At 39.3% G+C, this 18,151-nt stretch overlaps 1 protein-coding gene across 1 annotated transcript in view; it reads right to left on the bottom strand.

The window, feature by feature from the left end:
* Window positions 1-15,808: 15,808 nt before the first annotated feature.
* Window positions 15,809-18,151, bottom strand: part of EXD1 (exonuclease 3'-5' domain containing 1) — a 38,662-nt gene continuing 36,319 nt past the window's right edge. Inside the window, exon 12 of the mRNA XM_030842987.2 lies at window positions 15,809-16,912. Coding sequence (XP_030698847.1) covers window positions 16,253-16,912 — 660 coding nt within the window. The 3' untranslated portion in view covers window positions 15,809-16,252. The remainder of the gene's footprint in view (window positions 16,913-18,151) is intronic.

The raw sequence follows: 18,151 nt of genomic DNA, 5'->3' as shown, positions 1-18,151 counted from the left end.
AAAATCCAAAAACCCCCCAGAAAACCACTCACGCCAATCTGGCAAGGTCCACTATTTATGATTTATCATTGCTGTTGATTAGTCAGAATTCCTTCATCCTTTAGAGGCTTACACAGTTTTTCTTTTTAAATATTTATTCCACTATTTTATTTAAGGTTGAGATCAGAGTTGCATGATGATTTCCAGGAACATTTTTTGAAATTCATGTATTTATTCCTCATTCTTCCCTAATTCCTATTACTTATTCAGCGCCTGCAATACAGATGGAGATGAATGAAAATAAAATGATATATTGTTGAGATTTTAGAAAAATTACAACAAAGAGAATATTTAACCCATGCCATATAATGAGAAGCACTATTAATGGGCAATGCTTTGATTTCCATGTTTTTTTGTTTTGTTTTGTTTTGTTTTTTGCGCTACGTGGGCCTCTCACTGTTGTGACCTCCCCCTTTGCAGAGCACAGGCTCCGAACGCGCAGGCTCAGCGGCCATGGCTCACGGGCCCAGCAGCTCTGTGGCATGCGGGATCCTCCCGGACCGGGGCACGAACCCGCGTCCCCTGCATCGGCAGGCGGACTCTCAACCACTGCGCCACCAGGGAAGCCCTCCATGTTGTTTTTTAAACATTTGCAATGAGTCATACGACAGTACTGCTCTTTGCAGTTCATCGTGACTGGGCCTTTTCTCCCCTTTACTGAAGGGAGGTTTTCAATGTACATGCAGCTTTTCGGTCATCTGCTTGACTTTAATTTTCTAATTCCTCCTTGGTTATCAAATTTTGTCTAGTTTTATTTATTAGATATCACTCCAAAGACCACTTCCTTTCCTACAGTTACAATTCATTAATATACCATTTTCCAAAATATCCTTGCAAGTTTTCCTCATCTAATTCCAACTGCATCTCTGAAAACAGGTTTGTCTTATACCTCCAGGCATTACATGGGTGGCAGGACACAGATAAGACCACACAAATCCACGCAATGTAATTTTCTGTCTCTGGGAGAAATCACAGATGATTGTGGTAAGCACTACAGTACCCTCTTAGGACATATCTCAAAAACTATGTGGTACACCCCTATATCAGTCAGGATCTAACAGGGAAAGCAGAAAGCACAAATATACAGATATAATATGATTATCAAAAATTGTGAAGACAGGACTTCCCTGGTGGTCCAGTGGGTAGGACTCCGCGCTCCCAATGCAGGGGGCCCGGGTTCAATCCCTGGTTGGGGAACTAGATCCTGCATGCCGTAACTGACAAGTCCGCATGCTGCAACTAAAAAAAAGATCCTGCACGCTGCAACAAAGGATCCTGCATGCCACAATGAAGACCCCACATGCTGCAACTAATACCCGGTGCAGCCTAAATAAATAAATAAATATTAAAAAAAAAATTGTGGAGAGGATGGGGACAATATATGCAGAAAAAAATTCTTTTCAGTAACCATAACTTGGTGGTGATAATTACTAGTGATGACTAGTATCACTATTATAACACTTCAGCATGTATAAAGTAGATAAAGCAAAGGAATAGTTATAGGATATTCTAACATCCTCTGTATCTTTCAGAACCAGAATTCTTTATGTGGAAGAGCTACAGATATAATATGATTATCAGGATTGTGCTTACTTTTAGAGAGAAGCTAGGGACTGTGATGGAGTTGGGGTGTGTGAAGGATCTTTTGAGATGGTAGGCAAAGTCCTACTGCATGACCTCGGTGGTTTCTACAAAGAGTGTTCACCTTATTTTAGTAAGCTATAAAAACATATATCTCCTAAAAGTAATTACACATCCAAAGTATTAGCTAAAGAAATATTTAAAATAATTTGTGGTTAATGATGCAGTCACTTTGAAAAACAGTTTGGCACTTCCTCAAAAAGTCAAACATTATAGTTACCATATGACCCCACAATTCCACACTTAGGTAATGAAGACATGTCCACACAAAATGTTCATAGCAGTTACACACAAATGTTCATAGCAGCTTTATTCATAGTAGCCAAAAAGTGGAAACAACCCAAATGTCCATCAACTGATGAATAGACAAATAAAACATGGGATATCTATATAATACAATGTGATACAGCAACAAAAAGGAATGAGGTACTGATACACGCTACAACATGTATGACCCTTGAAAATTTATGCTAAGTGAAAGAAGCCAGCCACAAAATAACACGTGGTGTATGATACCATTTAAATGAAATACTCAGACTGTTGGTTGTTTAGGTCTGGGAGAGGTATGAGGGAGGTGCGGGGTAACAACTAATGGGCATGGTATTCCTTTCAGGAAAGAAAAGATGTTCTAAAATTAGATTGTGGTGGTGGTTGCACAACCCTGAGAATATACTAAATAAAACCTGAATTGTATATTTATTTATTTGGCCGCACAGCATGAGGGATCCTATAGTTCCCCAAGGATCGAACCTGCGGCCCCTGCAGTGGAAACAGATTCTTAACCACTGGACAGCCAGGGAAGTCCCTGAATTGTATTCTATTAAATGGGTGAATTGTATGGTATGTCAATTATATCTTAGTAAAGCTCTTAAAAATAGTTTGTGGTTGATATGTTCACAATGTGTTCATCAAACCACAGTGAATTATCTTCTGGTTTACATGAATGTTCTTCCTATTTGTCTGCTCCTTCTTGGTATCTATGTGTATCTCTTTCTCCTTACCCTCCTTTTGGAATGTTATTCACATTCCTTTTCTCTTATACTCCATACTCAAAGCCTTGAAAATATGGTACATGTCCATGACTTCAAAGACCATTTACATAGTGATACATTCCAAATCTCTCTAGCTCAGATCTTTTTCTTGCTCTATATCCACATATATCCAACTGCCTATTAGATACATCCATTTCAAAATTCCAAATGTATCCTTAATGGGAAACATGTAAATTCAACTTCCTATGGAATCACTGTTCCTCTAATTGACCTCTCAGTGCAACCTGTCTATAAATGGCACCAACTTTCAAACAGATGTTCAAAACAGAAACCTGGGAATCAACCAAGACTCTTCCTCTTCTTTACCACCCATATTCAATTGGTCTTTTGATTCATTCTACTTACTAAATATCTTTCAAAAATGTATTCCTCTTCAGATTACCAACTTCCATATCCCTGTCAAATGCAAGCATTCAACATCTCCCCCAAATCAATGCAAGAGTTTTTGTACAAGTCTCCCTCATACTATTCTTGCCCCCTTTCAGTCCATCCTCCAATTTAAACCAGGATTATCTAAAATCTACATTTCTGATCATCTTAGTTTCTTATTCATAATTCTTCAATGGTCTCCTTTAGTCTATAGGGTAAAACATAAACTCAACAAGACATATCCTCAGTGCGCTTACATTCCTTTGGGAATTACATTTTCCCCACTGTGGACAGTGTTGCCTGCCTCAGTAGGACGATAAATCAAGGTGCCCTGGATGGGTGGGTTTATGAGATAAAGTCAATTATGCCCTCTCAGAATTTTGAATCCTGAGTCAAATTATGCGGGGATGGAAAAAAAAAAAAAGTACTGGCACTCAAGTCACTCTGACAGAAAGTTGAATAGTTCCTGCTGCCTAGAGTTCTGCAGCTGCCCTTGATCCTAATTCCAAGCCTAGTTCTCCAGCTTTCCCATCAATTCTGTGAGCCACTCATCTTTCCAATAAATCCTTTTTGTTTACATTAGCCAAGTCAGTTTTTTTGCTTATGACCAAAAAACCATAACAGAAACATGGACCCTATTTCCCAGCCTTATCTCTCATAATACACCCTACATGTTTTCCTCTCTTGTAATAGTGAACTCCTTGTAGTTTTCTTAGCCAAAATGCACCCTTCCCTTACCTCTTTCAAAGCCCTTTGACACACAACACAGTTGCAAGGGCAAGTGCTATCTCCTCTCCAAGGCTACTCTGCCTCCTTCATCCCAACCCCCACCAGCAATTCACTGGTACACCTTAAACACAACTATTATTAAGCAAACTATGGATGGCATCCCAACAAGTTACACAATAATGAAGAGAATTTCTTTCTCTTTTCTCCCTCATTCCTGGAACTTGCCATTTTGGCTCTTCTTAAGGAATGTTTCCTTTAGAATGTGTTTCCATTACAAAGCTTTTATTTAAAACATTCAGGGTTTAGCCATCAGGTGCCTTTCAAGTTATAAACAGTAATGCTCTTTGGGGAATTTGAGAACTCCAGAATGTGGAAATATCTCATATAAATCAGAGGGGCTACTGTTGCAATGTGGAGAGATCAGCAGCATTGGGCTTAAGTTACTGGCTCTTCTGGTTTACATTACAATTAAATGCTTTTCATCAACTGCTCCATATCTACCAGTTTACACTCTAGTTCATTGAGGAAAGAGAGGGGAAAATAAAATATTAAAAGTGGATACCTCTGGGGAAAAGTACTAAGGTCAGGAAAGGATGGGGCAGGGATATTTATTTTCATCATAAGCCTTTCTCTATCATTTATTTTATAACCATGGGCATATATTACTGTTTCTTTTAAAATTTGTTTAAATTTTATCTGACTATATTAGCAACACATATTTGCTTATTTTGTCCATTGATATCGTTACCAAATTGTTGCAGGAAGGTGGACCCCTTCCAGGGCCTGAGAGTGGGCTCTCGTCTAACACTCGGAAATGAATTGTCCGAGGAGACACAGGTGCTGACAAAGCAAGAGACTTTATTGGGAAGGGGCACCCGGGTGGAGAGCAGGAGGGTAAGGGAACCCAAGAGAACTTCTATGACACATGGTCACAGTCTCGGAATTTATGGTAATGGAGTTAGTTTCCGGGTTGTCTCTGCCTGATCATTCTGACTCAGGGTCCTTCCTGGCTCTGCACACATCACTCAACCAAGATGGATTCTAGCGAGAAGGATTCTGGGAGGCTGGTAGGACATATGGACTGGTGTCCAAACTGCTTTTGACCTTTCCCGAATTCTTCGAGTTGGTGGTAGCTTGTTAGTTACATCTTCCTTACCAGGACCTCCTGTTGTAAGGTAACTCGTGTGAGTGGTAATTATTGGGCCTGGCCAAGGCGGGCAGTTTCGATCAGTGGTTTCCCTAACAAAATTAGTCAACTGGACCTGCACTGGGGTCCTAGCTTGGGCAGAGACCCCCTGTCTCAGCCAGGTGGGTTTTTTTTCTGATTGGAGTCATGCAGCCAACAATGAAACTGATGCTGAGGCTGAAATAGCACAAGCTTTATTCAGTGGCCAAAGAATGGAGAAGCAAAGAACCTAGTTTGCAAAGCAGCTTCTCAACTCAATTTCTGTGGAGACATCAAATATACAGGAAGGTCGAGTTAAAAAGGAGGGAATTGGAAAGAGTGGGAGGAATATTCATGAGTTATCCCAGAACAGGGGTGTGGTTTGGACCTGGAACTGATGCAACTCTCCTTTTCAGTCCTTGTATGGGCTTCTCTGGTTGTGGTCATGGCAATCGTCAACTGTCATGGCTTTGGTGGATGTGTCATTTAGCATGGTAATGTATTACAATGAGTGTATAATAAGGCTCAAGGTCTACTGGAAGTCAAATCTTCCACCATCTTGGGCCTAGGTGGTTCTAACCAGTTCTCGTTTTTTCTCTTTGCACCTTCCTCCGAAAACTTTAGTAAGAGTAATTAGTTTCTATTCAAGGGAGGGGCAGGGTTATGATTCTGGGGCTACAGCCTTGCTAACAATATCATTTAACAAAATGTTGCAACTCTAATGATTATTTCCCCCACACCCAGTAGACCAGTGGCTTCCAAATGTTTTTAAAATAAACTTTATTGAGGCATAGTTTATGTACAATAAAGTGCACATACATTTCAATGAGTTTTGACAAATGTATACATTGGTGTAACCACCACCACAATCAAGATATAACATTCATATCACCTGAAAAAAATTCCCTTGTACCCTATTGCAGTCAATCCCCAACCCCTTTCCCTAGCCCCAGGCAACCACTCATCTGCTTTCCTGTCACCATAGACTAGTTTTGTTTTTACTAGTTTCATATAATAGAATCATGCAGCATGTACTCTTTTGCATCTGGCATCTTTTGCTCAGCAAAATTTTTTCAGATTTGTCCATGTTATGTGCATGATAGTTTGTCCTTTTTATTGTTTAGTACTAGTCTGCTGTATGGATATACTGCTTTTGGTTTATCCATTCACGTGTAGCTGGAAATTAGGATTCCAGTTTAGGGCTATTAAGAATAAAGTGGGGACTTCCCTGGTGGCGCAGTGGTTAAGAAGCCACCTGCCAACGCAGGGGACACGGGTTCCATCCCTGGTCTGGAAAGATCCCACATGCCGTGGAGCAACTAGGCCCATGCACCACAACTACTGAGCCTGCGTGCCAAAACTATTGAAGCTTGCACACCTAGAGCCCGTGCTCCGCAACAAGAGAAGCCACCGCAATGAGAAGCCGGAGCAACTCAATGAAGAGTAGCCCCTGCTCGCCGCAACTAGAGAAAGCCCACGCGCAGCAACGAAGATCCAACGCAGCCAAAAATAAATTAATTAATTAATTTTAAAAAAAAAGAATAAAGTCATCGTGAGCATTTATGTCCAAGTCTTTGTGTAGATATATGCTTTCATTACTCTTGGAATAAATCCCTAGGAGTGGATTGTGGGGGTGAAACTGGCAAACTGTTTTCTATAGTGGTTGTACATTTTATTTTACTTTAAAGGGTGGTTTTTAGTTTCTTTTTTAATTAATTAAAAAAGACCCTGTGTGGCACACAGGGTCTTCGTTCAGGCATGCAGGATCTTTCGTTACGGTGCACGGTCTCTTCGTTGCTGCGCTTGGGCTTCTCTCTAGTTGTGGTGCACAGGTTTTCTCTTCTCTAGTTGTGGCGTATGGGCTCCAGAGTACGTGGACTCTGTAGTTTGCAGAATGCAGGCTCTCTCGTTGAGGTGAGCGGGCTCAATAGTTGTGGCGCGCAGGCTTAGTTGCCCTGCATCATGTAGGATCTTAGTTCCCTGACCAAGAATCGAACCTGTGTCCCCTGCCTTAGAAGGTGGATTCTTTACCACTGGACCACCAGGGAAGTCCTGCCTGCTTGGATTTTGACTGTGATTGTAATGAATCTATACATCAATTTGGGGATAATTTACATCTTAACAATGATGAGCTTTCCATGGTATATTTCCCATTTATTTACATCTTCTTTAGTTTCTTTCAGAAATATTTTGTAGTTTTCAATACACAAGTCTTGCATGTATTTTATTGAGCATATCCTTAAGGATATCATGTTTTTGGACATTATTGTAAATGATATTTTAAAAAATTTCAGTTACTGATTGACCATTGCTAGTATTTTTTGTATACTCACATTTTTTTATATTGGCAGTATACCCTGTAACATTGCTAAATTCACTTATGGGTCCTAGTAGCTTTTTGTAGATTCCTTAGGATTTTATATGCACATGATCACGTCATGTAAAAATACAATTTTACTTTTAAAACTTCTAATCTATATGCTTTTTCTTTATTTTTTCTGGCTTTATTCCACTAGTTAGTACCTACAGTACAATTTCGAATTGAAGTAGTGAGAGCAATTATCCTTTCTTGTTCTCTGTTATATAGGGGAAACATTCAGACTTTCACCATTATAAGTGTGATGTTCGTAATAGTTTTTTCCCCCAATTTAAAAAAATGTGGGGGCTTCCCTGGTGGCGCAGTGGTTGAGAGTCCGCCTGCCAATGCAGGGGACACGGGTTCGTGCCCCGGTCCGGGAAGATCCCACGTGCCGCGGAGCGGCTGGGCCCATGTGCCATGGCTGCTGAGCCTGCGCGTCCGGAGCCTGTGCTCCGCAACGGGAGAGGCCACAGCAGTGAGAGGCCCGCGTACAGAAAAAAAAAAAAAAAAAAAAAATTAACATCTCATTCATTTTTAAATGTGCTGTTCACTGGTATTTTTAAAAATAAATTTATATATTTACATTTTATTTTTGGCTGCATTGCGTCTTTGTTGCAGCGAGCGGGGTCTACGCTTCGTTGCAGTGCATGGGCTTCTCATTGCAGTGGCTTCTCTTGTTGCAGATCACGTACACTAGGCACGTAGGCTTCAGTAGTTGTGGCGCACGGGCTCTAGAGCGCAGGCTCAGTAGTTGTGGCGTACGGGCTTAGTTGGTCCGCAGCATGTGGGATCTTCCCAGACCAGGTCTCGAACCCATGTCCCCTGAATTGGCAGGCAGATTCTTAACCACTGCGCCACCAGGGAAGTCCTGTGCACTGGTATGAAGTATCTTCATATTGTTGTGCAACCATCAATCTCCAGAATTCTTTCAACTTGCAAAATTGAAACTCTACAAACAATAACTCTCCACTTCTTTCTCCCAGCCCAAGCAACCACCATTCTACTTTCTGTCTCTATAATTTTGATTACTCTAGATACCTCATATTTATTTTTTGTGACTGGCTATTTCATTAACCATAATGTACTCAAGTTTCATCCACGTCATAGCATATTGCAGAATTTCCTTCCTTTTTAAGGCTGAATAACATTCCATTGTATGCATATACCACATTTTACTTATCCATTCATCTGTTGATGGACACTTGGGTTGCTTCCACCTTTTGGCTATTGTTAATAATACTGTTATGAACATGGGAAACAAATATCTCTTCAACACTCTGTTTTCAGTTCGTTTGGGTATATATCCAGAAGTGGAACTGCTGGATAATATGGTAATTGTTTTCAATTTTTTGAGGAACACCATGCTGTTTTCCATAGTAGGTGCACCATTTTACATTCCCACCAACAGTGTACAAGTGTTTCAATTTGTCCACAACCTTTCAAACATTTATTTTCTGTTTTTTGATAGTAGCCATTCTAAGGGGTGTGAGGTGGTATCTCATTGTAGTTTTGATTTGCATTTCTCTAATGATTAGTGATGTTGAGCATCTTTTCATTTGCTGATTGGCCATTTGTATATCTTCTTTGGAGAAATGTCTATTCAAGTCTGTTGTTTGTTTTTGAATCAGGTTGTTTGGTTTTTTGTTGCTGAATTTTAGGAGTTCTCTATATATTCTGGCTTTGAATCCCTTATCAAATACATGATTTGCAAACATATTCTCCCATTCTGTGGGTTGTCTTTTTATGCTTTTTTTTTTTTTTTTGGCTGAGCAGCATGTGAGATCTTAGTTCCCCAACCATGACTCTCGAACACGTTTGCCCTGCAGTCCTGTAGTGGAAGTGCGGAGTCCTAACCACTGGACCACCAGGGAATTCCCTTTACTCTTTTAATATTGTCTTTTCGTGCACAAATTTTTACAATTTTCACAAAATCCAGTTTGTCTATTTTTTCTTTTTTTGCCCGTGACTTTGGTGTCAGTAGTAGGTTTTTTAAAAAAGAACTTTATTAAGTAGAGTAAGTCCCCTGCTAATCCTAGTTTGCTGACAGTTTTTTTGTTTTACGATGAATGGATGTAAAAGTTTGTCAAAAAAATTTTTTCTGTAGCTACTGAGATAATCACATGGTCTTTCTCCTTTATTCTGTTAATTCGATGTATTACATTTTCACATTAAACCACACTTGCATTCCTGGGATAAACTCCATTTGGTCATGATGTATTATTATTTTTATATATTTCTGGATTATATTGCCAACATTCTGTTACTGTTGCAACTTTAGTGTCTATGTTCATAAGATATATTTATCTGTAGTTTTCTTTTCTTGCAATTTTGTTGTCTGCTTTTGGTATATGGTAATGCTGGCCTCATAAAATGAGTTGGGAAGTGACCCTTCCTTTTTTTTTTCCTGGAAGGAATAGTATTATTGCTTCCTTAGATAGAAATTCACCAGAAAAGCTATCTGGGAACAAAGTTTGTTTTAGGGAAGGTTTTAAATTATGAATTCAATGCATTTAGTTGATTTTGGACTATTCAGGTTTTCTATTTCTTCTTGAATCAGTTTTGGTATTTTGTGTTTTTCAATGAATTTGTCCACTACAACTAAGTTTTTCAATTTGTGGGCATAGAATTGTTCACAGTAGTCCCTTGTTATCCTTTTTTTTTTTTTAGTATTATTATTTATTTTTGGCTGCGTTGGGTCTTTGTTGCTGCGCGTGGGCTTTCTCTAGTTGCGGTGGGTGGGGGCTACTCTTCATTGCGGTGCTCAGGCTTCTCATTGTGGTGGCTTCTCTTGTTGCGGAGCACAGGCTCTAGGTGCACCGGGTTCAGTAGTTGTGACACAAGGGCTCAGTAGCTGTGGCTCGCAGGCTCTAGAGCACAGGCTCAGTAGTTGTGGCGCACGGGCTTAGCTGCTCCATGGCATGTGGGATCCTCCCGAACCAGGGCTTGAACCTGTGTCCCTTGCATTGGCAGGCGGATTCTTATCCACTGCGCCACCAGGGAAGTCCCTATCCTTTTAATATATATATATACAGGATCTGTAATAATAATCTTTCATTTCTGATATTGGTAATTTGTGCCTTTTTAAAAAAAAATCTTGGTCAGTATGGGTAAAAGTTTAACAATGTTACTGATCTTACAGGTTTTGGTTTTATTGATTTTTTCTCTCCAGTTTTTTTTTTTTTTTTTTTTTGCGGTACACAGGCCTCTCACTGTTGTGGCGTTGCGGAGCACAACGGCCATGGCTCATGGGCCCAGCCGCTCCACAGCATGTGGGATCTTCCCGGACCGGGGCACGAACCCGTGTCCCCTGCATCGGCAGGCGGACTCTCAACCACTGTGCCACCAGGGAAGCCCTCTCCACTTTTAATTTTATTGATTTCTATTCTTTTTAAAATAATTTTATTTATTTATTTATTTATGGCTGTGTTGGGTCTTCGTTTCTGTGCAAGGGCTTTCTCTAGTTGCGGCAAGTGGGGGCCACTCTTCCTCGCGGTGCGCGGGCCTCTCACTATCGCGGCCTCTCTTGTTGCGGAGCACAGGCTCCAGACGCGCAGGCTCAGTAATTGTGGCTCAGGGGCCTAGTTGCTCTGAGCCATGTGGGATCTTCCCAGACCAGGGCTCGAACCCGTGTCCCCTGCATTGGCAGGCAGATTCTCAACCACTGCACTACCAGGGAAGCCCGTTGATTTCTATTCTTATCATTATTTGTTTCATCCTACTTAGCCCAAGTTTAATTTATTCTTCCTTTTCTAGCTTAAGATGGAAGCTGAGATCAATGGTTTTAGATCTTTCTTGTTTTATTGTGTAAGTATTTAAAGATGTAAGTTTCTTTCTATGCTTATCTTGAGCTGCTTTTTACTGCAACCAATAGTAAAAGTACACATACTCTAGCATACAACAGAGAAAAAAAAGTTTCACAAAATACTTTTCTTTACTATGTATAATGCACTGATATTCTCTATTCTATTCCATTGTTTAAGAAATGCTGTTCATGACTGACTAAATTGAAGCATAGTTTCGACATTTTTTTTGACATTTTTTATTTGCAATATATATATTAAGATTGGGTTGCTAATTATACCCTGATTACAATTTGACAGCTTTTCATGTTTAAGGAGATCTACCAAATTATAGAGTTACAGGCTCAACTCCTGTTGAGTATATGGAATAGAATGTATTAAATTTTGTCTTAGGGTAAACCTAGCAATTTAGCTAAGATTGTTTCTCATTTTGTATAACAATAAATATCATTTTCTATGACATCCCTGATGAGAGTTCCAAGACATTTCAAAGATGTCTTTCATCATGAGTATATAGACTTTGGTTTTATTTTAGGGTTTATATGATTGAAATATTTTACCCATAATAATGTCCTTACTTAGAGATCAGGGACATTTATCAGAATTCAAATATTCCCAGTATGTATGTTTTCATTAATCTTCATGGTATCTAATGCAGGTAAGTTACAAAAAATGACAGGAAACCTTTCAGGTTTATGGATAAAGAAGTTAGAATTTTGAAAGTCAAAAACATGCAATGCCTCTCAAGAAAAAAATCGAATGCTGTCAATGGTGCATCATTACTACAAAAATTGGAGTGGCAATATAATTGGTTAACACTTTTGAAAAGTAACTTAGCAAGAGCTGTAAAAAACAAAACCAAGAAAACCTCTTTGACCTACTTCTGGAATTTCATTCTGACAAAATGATTCAAAACATGGAAAATGCAGGAAATAAGGAATGGAAACACCCTGAATATACCAAAACAGAGCTAAGTAAACCATGGTGTATCCGCTTAGAAATATTATGTAGTCATAAAAATCTTGGGAATTCCCTGGCGGTCCAGTGGTTGGGACTCTGCGCTTTCACTGCTGAGGGCCCAGGTTTGATCCCTGGTTAGGAAACTAAGATCCCACAAGCCGTGCAGAAAAAAAAAAAAAAATCTTGGTACTTCCCTAGTGGCACAGTGGTTAAGAACCACCTGCCAATGCAGGGGACACGGGTTCGATCCCTGGTCCTGGTCCGGGAAGATCCCACATGCCATGGAGCAACTAAGGCCGTGTGCCACAACTACTGAGCCTGCGCTCTAGAGCCCGTGAGCCACAGCTACTGAGCCTGCACACCACAACTACTGAAGCCCACACGCCTAGAGCTCCACAACAAGAGAAGCCACCTCCTGCACACTGCAAGGAAGAGTAGCCCCCGCTCGCTGCAACTAGAGGAAGCCCACGCGCACCAATGAAGACCCAACGCAGCCAAAAATAAATTAAAAAAAATATATTTTAAAAATCTTTACAAAGGGTGTATAACAGCATAGGAAAACATTCATAAAGTAGAGTGTATATATATCACTATGTAGAGGGTAAAATCTATGCATAAACACTGACATTAACAAAAATATTACCTGATTTTTCTGTTGGCCTAGAGAAATGAGTAATTTTTTTCTTATTTTCCTCTATTTTCCAAATTCTATTTAATAGCATATTAATTTAAAAATGAAACATCTGTTTAAAATGTTGGTTGTTAGGATTATAAAATGGAGAAATACTTGATATAAAAAACACAATAAATGTATTTATGGTATGGTTGTGATGGTGTGTGTGTAGAGAGATAGAGAATGAGAGAGGAAAAATTGAAAGAAAAGTGCCAAAATGCTAGGAAGGGTTGTATAATGTAGGATGATAGTTGAGTATTTTTTTCTCATTATTTTCTAAATTTTTCTGTAAGGTATTTATTTATTTATTATTATTATTATTATTTGCGGTATGCGGGCCTCTCACTGCTGTGGCCTCTCCCGTTGCGGAGCACAGGCTCCGGACGCGCAGGTTCAGCGGCCATGGCTCATGGGCCTAGCCGCTCCATGGCATGTGGGATCTTCCCGGACCGGGGCAGGAATCCGTGTCCCCTGCATCGGCAGGCGGACTCTCAACCACTGCGCCACCAGGGAAGCCCTGTAAGGTATTTATTGATGTTACCTTTATAGTAAATGCCTTTTTGATAAGTACACCTGGCTAATCACCCTCAGCTCCCCAAGTATGCATCAAGCCTTATCTTGGCTTGCTGCTGTGACTTGCCTTGTGTCAAAACAACGACAGGGCTATAGTGTATTAAAATTCTTTTTTTTTTTTTTGGCTGCGTTGGGTCTTCGTTGCTGTGCGTGAGCTTTCTCTAGTTGTGGCGAGCCGGGGCTACTCTTCATTGGGGTGCACAGACTTCTCATTGTGGTGGCTTCTCTTGTTGCAGAGCACAGGCTCTAGGTGCATGGGCTTCAGTAGTTGTGGCACGTGGGCTCTAGTGTGCGCGGGCTTCAGTAGTTGCAGTGCACGGGCTTAGTTGCTCCACGGCATATGGGATCTTCCCAGACCAGGGATCGAACCCATGTCCCCTGCATTGGCAGGTGGATTCTTAACCACTGTGCCACCAGGGAAGTCCCAGTGTATTAAAATTATATTATGTCATGTTAGGCTTTATCAAGCTCACAGCCAGACTGGAGGCAAAGCTGCTGTAATGATTTTTCATATTATAGTTGAAAGAACACTGAATGGACCAAGAAGTAAGAAACACTGGTTCTATTCTCAGTGCAGCACTTTTCTTCAGGGAAGAAGTCATTTAACTCTGTTTCCTAATTCCCAAATTAAAAGGATCAGATTGCTTGTGAGAATCTCTAACTGCAGATCATGTACAGAAAGGTCAGACCTGAGTAGGACAGATGCAGGAATTCAGTCTAGACTGAAGCAAGACTCCAAGAGTTTGGTAAAGCAGGCAGTATGGTTTATAAACTCTCAACTAGAAAAATATAGAGTAAGAACTCAACAATTGGTTGGGTCAAGAACGCAACAATTGGTTGGGTCAAGAACCAAAGATTTTCCAAAATCTGAGCAAAATTTAGATAAGAAATCTAAGTAATGGCACAGAGCACTAGCAGCAGGGCTTGAAGAACCCAGGGATTTTTTTTTTCACTCTATCCAGCAAAGGACAGAAGTTCATGGTTGGATCTGACCACATGGAATTTAGGTAGGCACTCCAGGCTAGAATATGGAGAAAAATGCAGTTCCAGTTATGTGACCGTTTCACTAAGAAAATATTGTGATGAAACTCGGAAGGCTCATTTAGTTCTGAGAGTCAAAGTACTTCTCAAATAGCAGTGTCCAATAGAACTTTCTGGAATGATGGAAATGTTCTATATCTGTGATGTTCAATATGGTAGCCACTGGGTACATGAAACTATTGAGTATTGGACATATAGCAAGTGCAACTGAGGAACTGAATTCTTAATTTTATTTCATTTTAATCAATTTAATTTTAAATAGCCACATATAACTACCATATTGAGCAGTACAGCAAAGGTCCAACAGAATCCTGTTCTTTATTAGTCACAAAATACATAATGAAAGGAGAATCCTTTTTTTTTTAATATGAAGAACGTCACATTTTTCTTTGTAGCCTGTATATTTACATGTATGTATGTATAAAAATTGTGTGTGGTATGGTTCCATAAGAAGCTAAATCAATTCTATGAATTTCACAGAAATTCATGCCCTTCCCAGAGTAAACCTAGATTAACCACTTTCTGGGCTCAACCTGAAAACACATTCACCCAGAATGAACCAGAAACCACCTTGGCCTCCAATGACCTTCTAAACTATGGACAAAGTGAGGGACAGCAACTGCAGGGCTGAGCTGACTGCTCTTAGTCCTGCCTTCATCTTAAGCTTAGACCAGATCTGGGCTCTGGGATTTGGAAGACACAGCTGTTCTTTCAGTGGTACTCATGATAGAATCAATGAGCACAGACAAGGATGTTCCTAATTATTGGCTGTCCCTGTCTCCCCTAAGTAGTAGAGGCCTGTATAACAGTCAAATTACAGATTTCTAGGGAATTCCCTGGCAGTCCAATGGTTAGGGCTTGGTGCTTTCACTGAGGTGGCCCAGGTTCCATCCCTGGTCAAGGAACTAGGATCCCACAGGCCGTGCAGGGCCGGAAAAAAAAAAAAAAAAAGTTACAGATTTCTCACTGGATTCTAGACCTAGAAATGCAGACACATTCAAATTTATTCCTACCCTGACCCAATGAAGAAAAGTGAGAGATAACCTAATACCAACCAGGTTTACTGGTTATTATACACAAAAGAATGAGCAACTTGCAAGTATTCAACATAAAAAGGGCTCAGTACAGGCTACCTTCCTTTCACCCTAAGAAGGCATACCAACTCCAGGCAAATATAGTGGAATCAAACTTCAAGTTTACATAATAGACATACTCTAAAGAAGGCCCTGCTTTGTTAGGGAAATGGACAAAACTCTCTAAAAGTAAATGGAATGAAAAGAAATTAAAACTGGGATATTGATTCCGGTAATAACATAAACTATTGTTTGTCTATGACATAAGACAGACCAAACATTTAAAATTCAAAAATAAAGTTAATATTTTTCATCTTTATTGAGGTATAATTGACAAAGTTAATATTCTAAAAAGGAAAAAAGTACAGGTAAAGTTGTCAGGTACTAATATTTTTAAACTTATGGCTAAGAGTTTTACCAACATCCTTCAAACCAGAAAAAACAACAAAAAATTTAAAGTATAGATTCTTCCAGACACTAAGTCCAAAATTTTTCCCTTCTTCAAATCCTTTAAACCCAAATTATGAGAAATAATTCAGTTTGGCCACAGGGAACATTTCTACACAGTGACATAATCAGAACATTTACTTCTTCCATTATTTAACTTATTCATTCCCATTCTAATCAAATTCTAAGAATATAGGAGCAAGCAAGAGGATATAATTTCCCCCAAAGCCTGTGACTAATTTACAGCACAAGAAACTTAAGCACTGAGGAAGGCCTTGATGGCAGAGGAAATAAGCCACCTTTATTGGCCTCAAGAACAAACTGCAGATCTCTAAGGCAGATTGGGAGAATCTGGATTTATCCAGGAATCAGTCTTCTCCAAAGCTGGGCAGGGAGGAAGTGTGGGAAGCACAGCTTTTCTAAAAGGATGAAAAATGTCACTTGGAGACACTCTGGTTTCCTGAGGAAGGGAAGGAGACACTAAAACATCTTGTTTTGTACATTTTAGATCTTCCTTGTTTTCCACCATCAGTAACTGTTCTATCTCCTCTTTCAAAGATAAATTTGTCTGAAACTCTTGTTTAGGTATCTTGAGGTATTCTTTTAGAGTTATTCTCTGGTCTTTAAACCCCTCTGACTCAGGGCAAATTCGTTTGTTACTGGAATCTTCACTGACTTCTTCCCTTATGGGAGGTAGATGTTGAGATTCCGCTGTGGTTTGCTTACTCTTAGATTCTTCTTTTAGCAAATTTACATCCTTGTGAGATGTAAAATTTGGAGCTTTATCTAGCCTAGAATTTTTACAAAGTAAGAAACCTCTTACTTTTCCCTTTTTCCCTGCTGTCTTTGTCATAGACTTCTTTGGATGTAGTACTGTCCTTATTAGGAGTCCCTGCGCATTTACTCTATATTCTTTTGCAGCTCTCTCTCTGCGCTGTCTCTGGAAGTCCTTCAGTCGAAGCAGTTCCTCTGGGAGCTCCATACATGTACGCTAAGAAAAGAAAATGAACACAAGTCTACTATAACTAAACTTCTGAATATGGTCCTTAAAATCACTTTAAAATCACTTCTACTACACTTAGTATTTGGCAAGCAAGGGTCTATTCAAATGTGTTCTTATAGCACCCTCTAGTGTCTTCAACTATAGTAGTACTATTTTTCAAGTAATTTAAATATTTTTAATCCAATTTTGTGTGTATGTTGTGCACGTGTGTATGTATAAAGATTATACAATGAAAAGTAAGGGTCCATTCCAACCTCGCCCCAACTGCCTTAGCAGGTGCATCCTCTAAAAAGCAGCTTCTTCTGTAGCCTCCAGAGACAGTCTTTGCATATACGATCCCTTACTAAATATTTATCTATTCATTGGATTATATTTTTCAATTTTTATTTTCCCCCAACTTTTTATTTTAATAACTCTTTCTAAAATTATTTTATACAAATGGCTACATAATATTATATATTCTTCTTCTTCTTGATTTTTCCAACTAAAAATTCTGTCTTGGAGATTTTTCCATATTGGCAATTTTAATGGCTGTATCGATATACAATAGTTTGTTTAACCAAACCCTTGTGGATGGATATTTGGGTTGTCTTCAGTATTTTGTCATTACATAAATGCTACAATAAGGAATATATTAAGAAAATGTCCTCTTTGTTACATGAGGCAAATAATTTTTCCTAGGTTGCTTTCCCTTTGATTTTGTTCACAGTATTTTCGCCATACAAAATTTTTAAAGTCATATTTATTCATCTTTTATGAGTTCTGAGTATTTCTGTATTGCATAGAAAAGCATTTCCTCATACAACTCAATAGCAAAAATGCAAATACTCTAATTTAAAAGTGAGCAAAGGACCTGAATAGATAATTTTCCAAAGAAGATATTTAGATGGCCAACAAGTACATGAAAAGGTGCTCGAAGTCATTAGTTATCAGAGAAATGCAAATCAAAACCACAATGAGGTGTTACTGACACCTGTTAAGATGGCTATTATCAAAAAGACAGATAACAAGTGTTGGTGAGAATGTGGAGAAAAGGGAACTCATATGCTGTTGATCGGAATGTAAATTGATGCAATTTACATTACCATGTAAAACAGTGGAAAACAACATGGATGTTCCTCAAAAAATTAAAAATAGAACTATTATATGGTCCAGCAATCCCACGTCTGGGTACATATCTGAAGCATATGAAAACAGGATCGCAAAGAGATATGTACATTCCCTTGT

This window comes from Globicephala melas, chromosome 2 (genome assembly GCF_963455315.2).
Source record: "Globicephala melas chromosome 2, mGloMel1.2, whole genome shotgun sequence".
In the NCBI taxonomy this organism is placed as follows: domain Eukaryota; kingdom Metazoa; phylum Chordata; class Mammalia; order Artiodactyla; family Delphinidae; genus Globicephala; species Globicephala melas.
The sequence above is the reverse complement of the archived record's forward strand: the minus strand, read 5'-3'. Positions and strand labels throughout refer to the sequence as shown.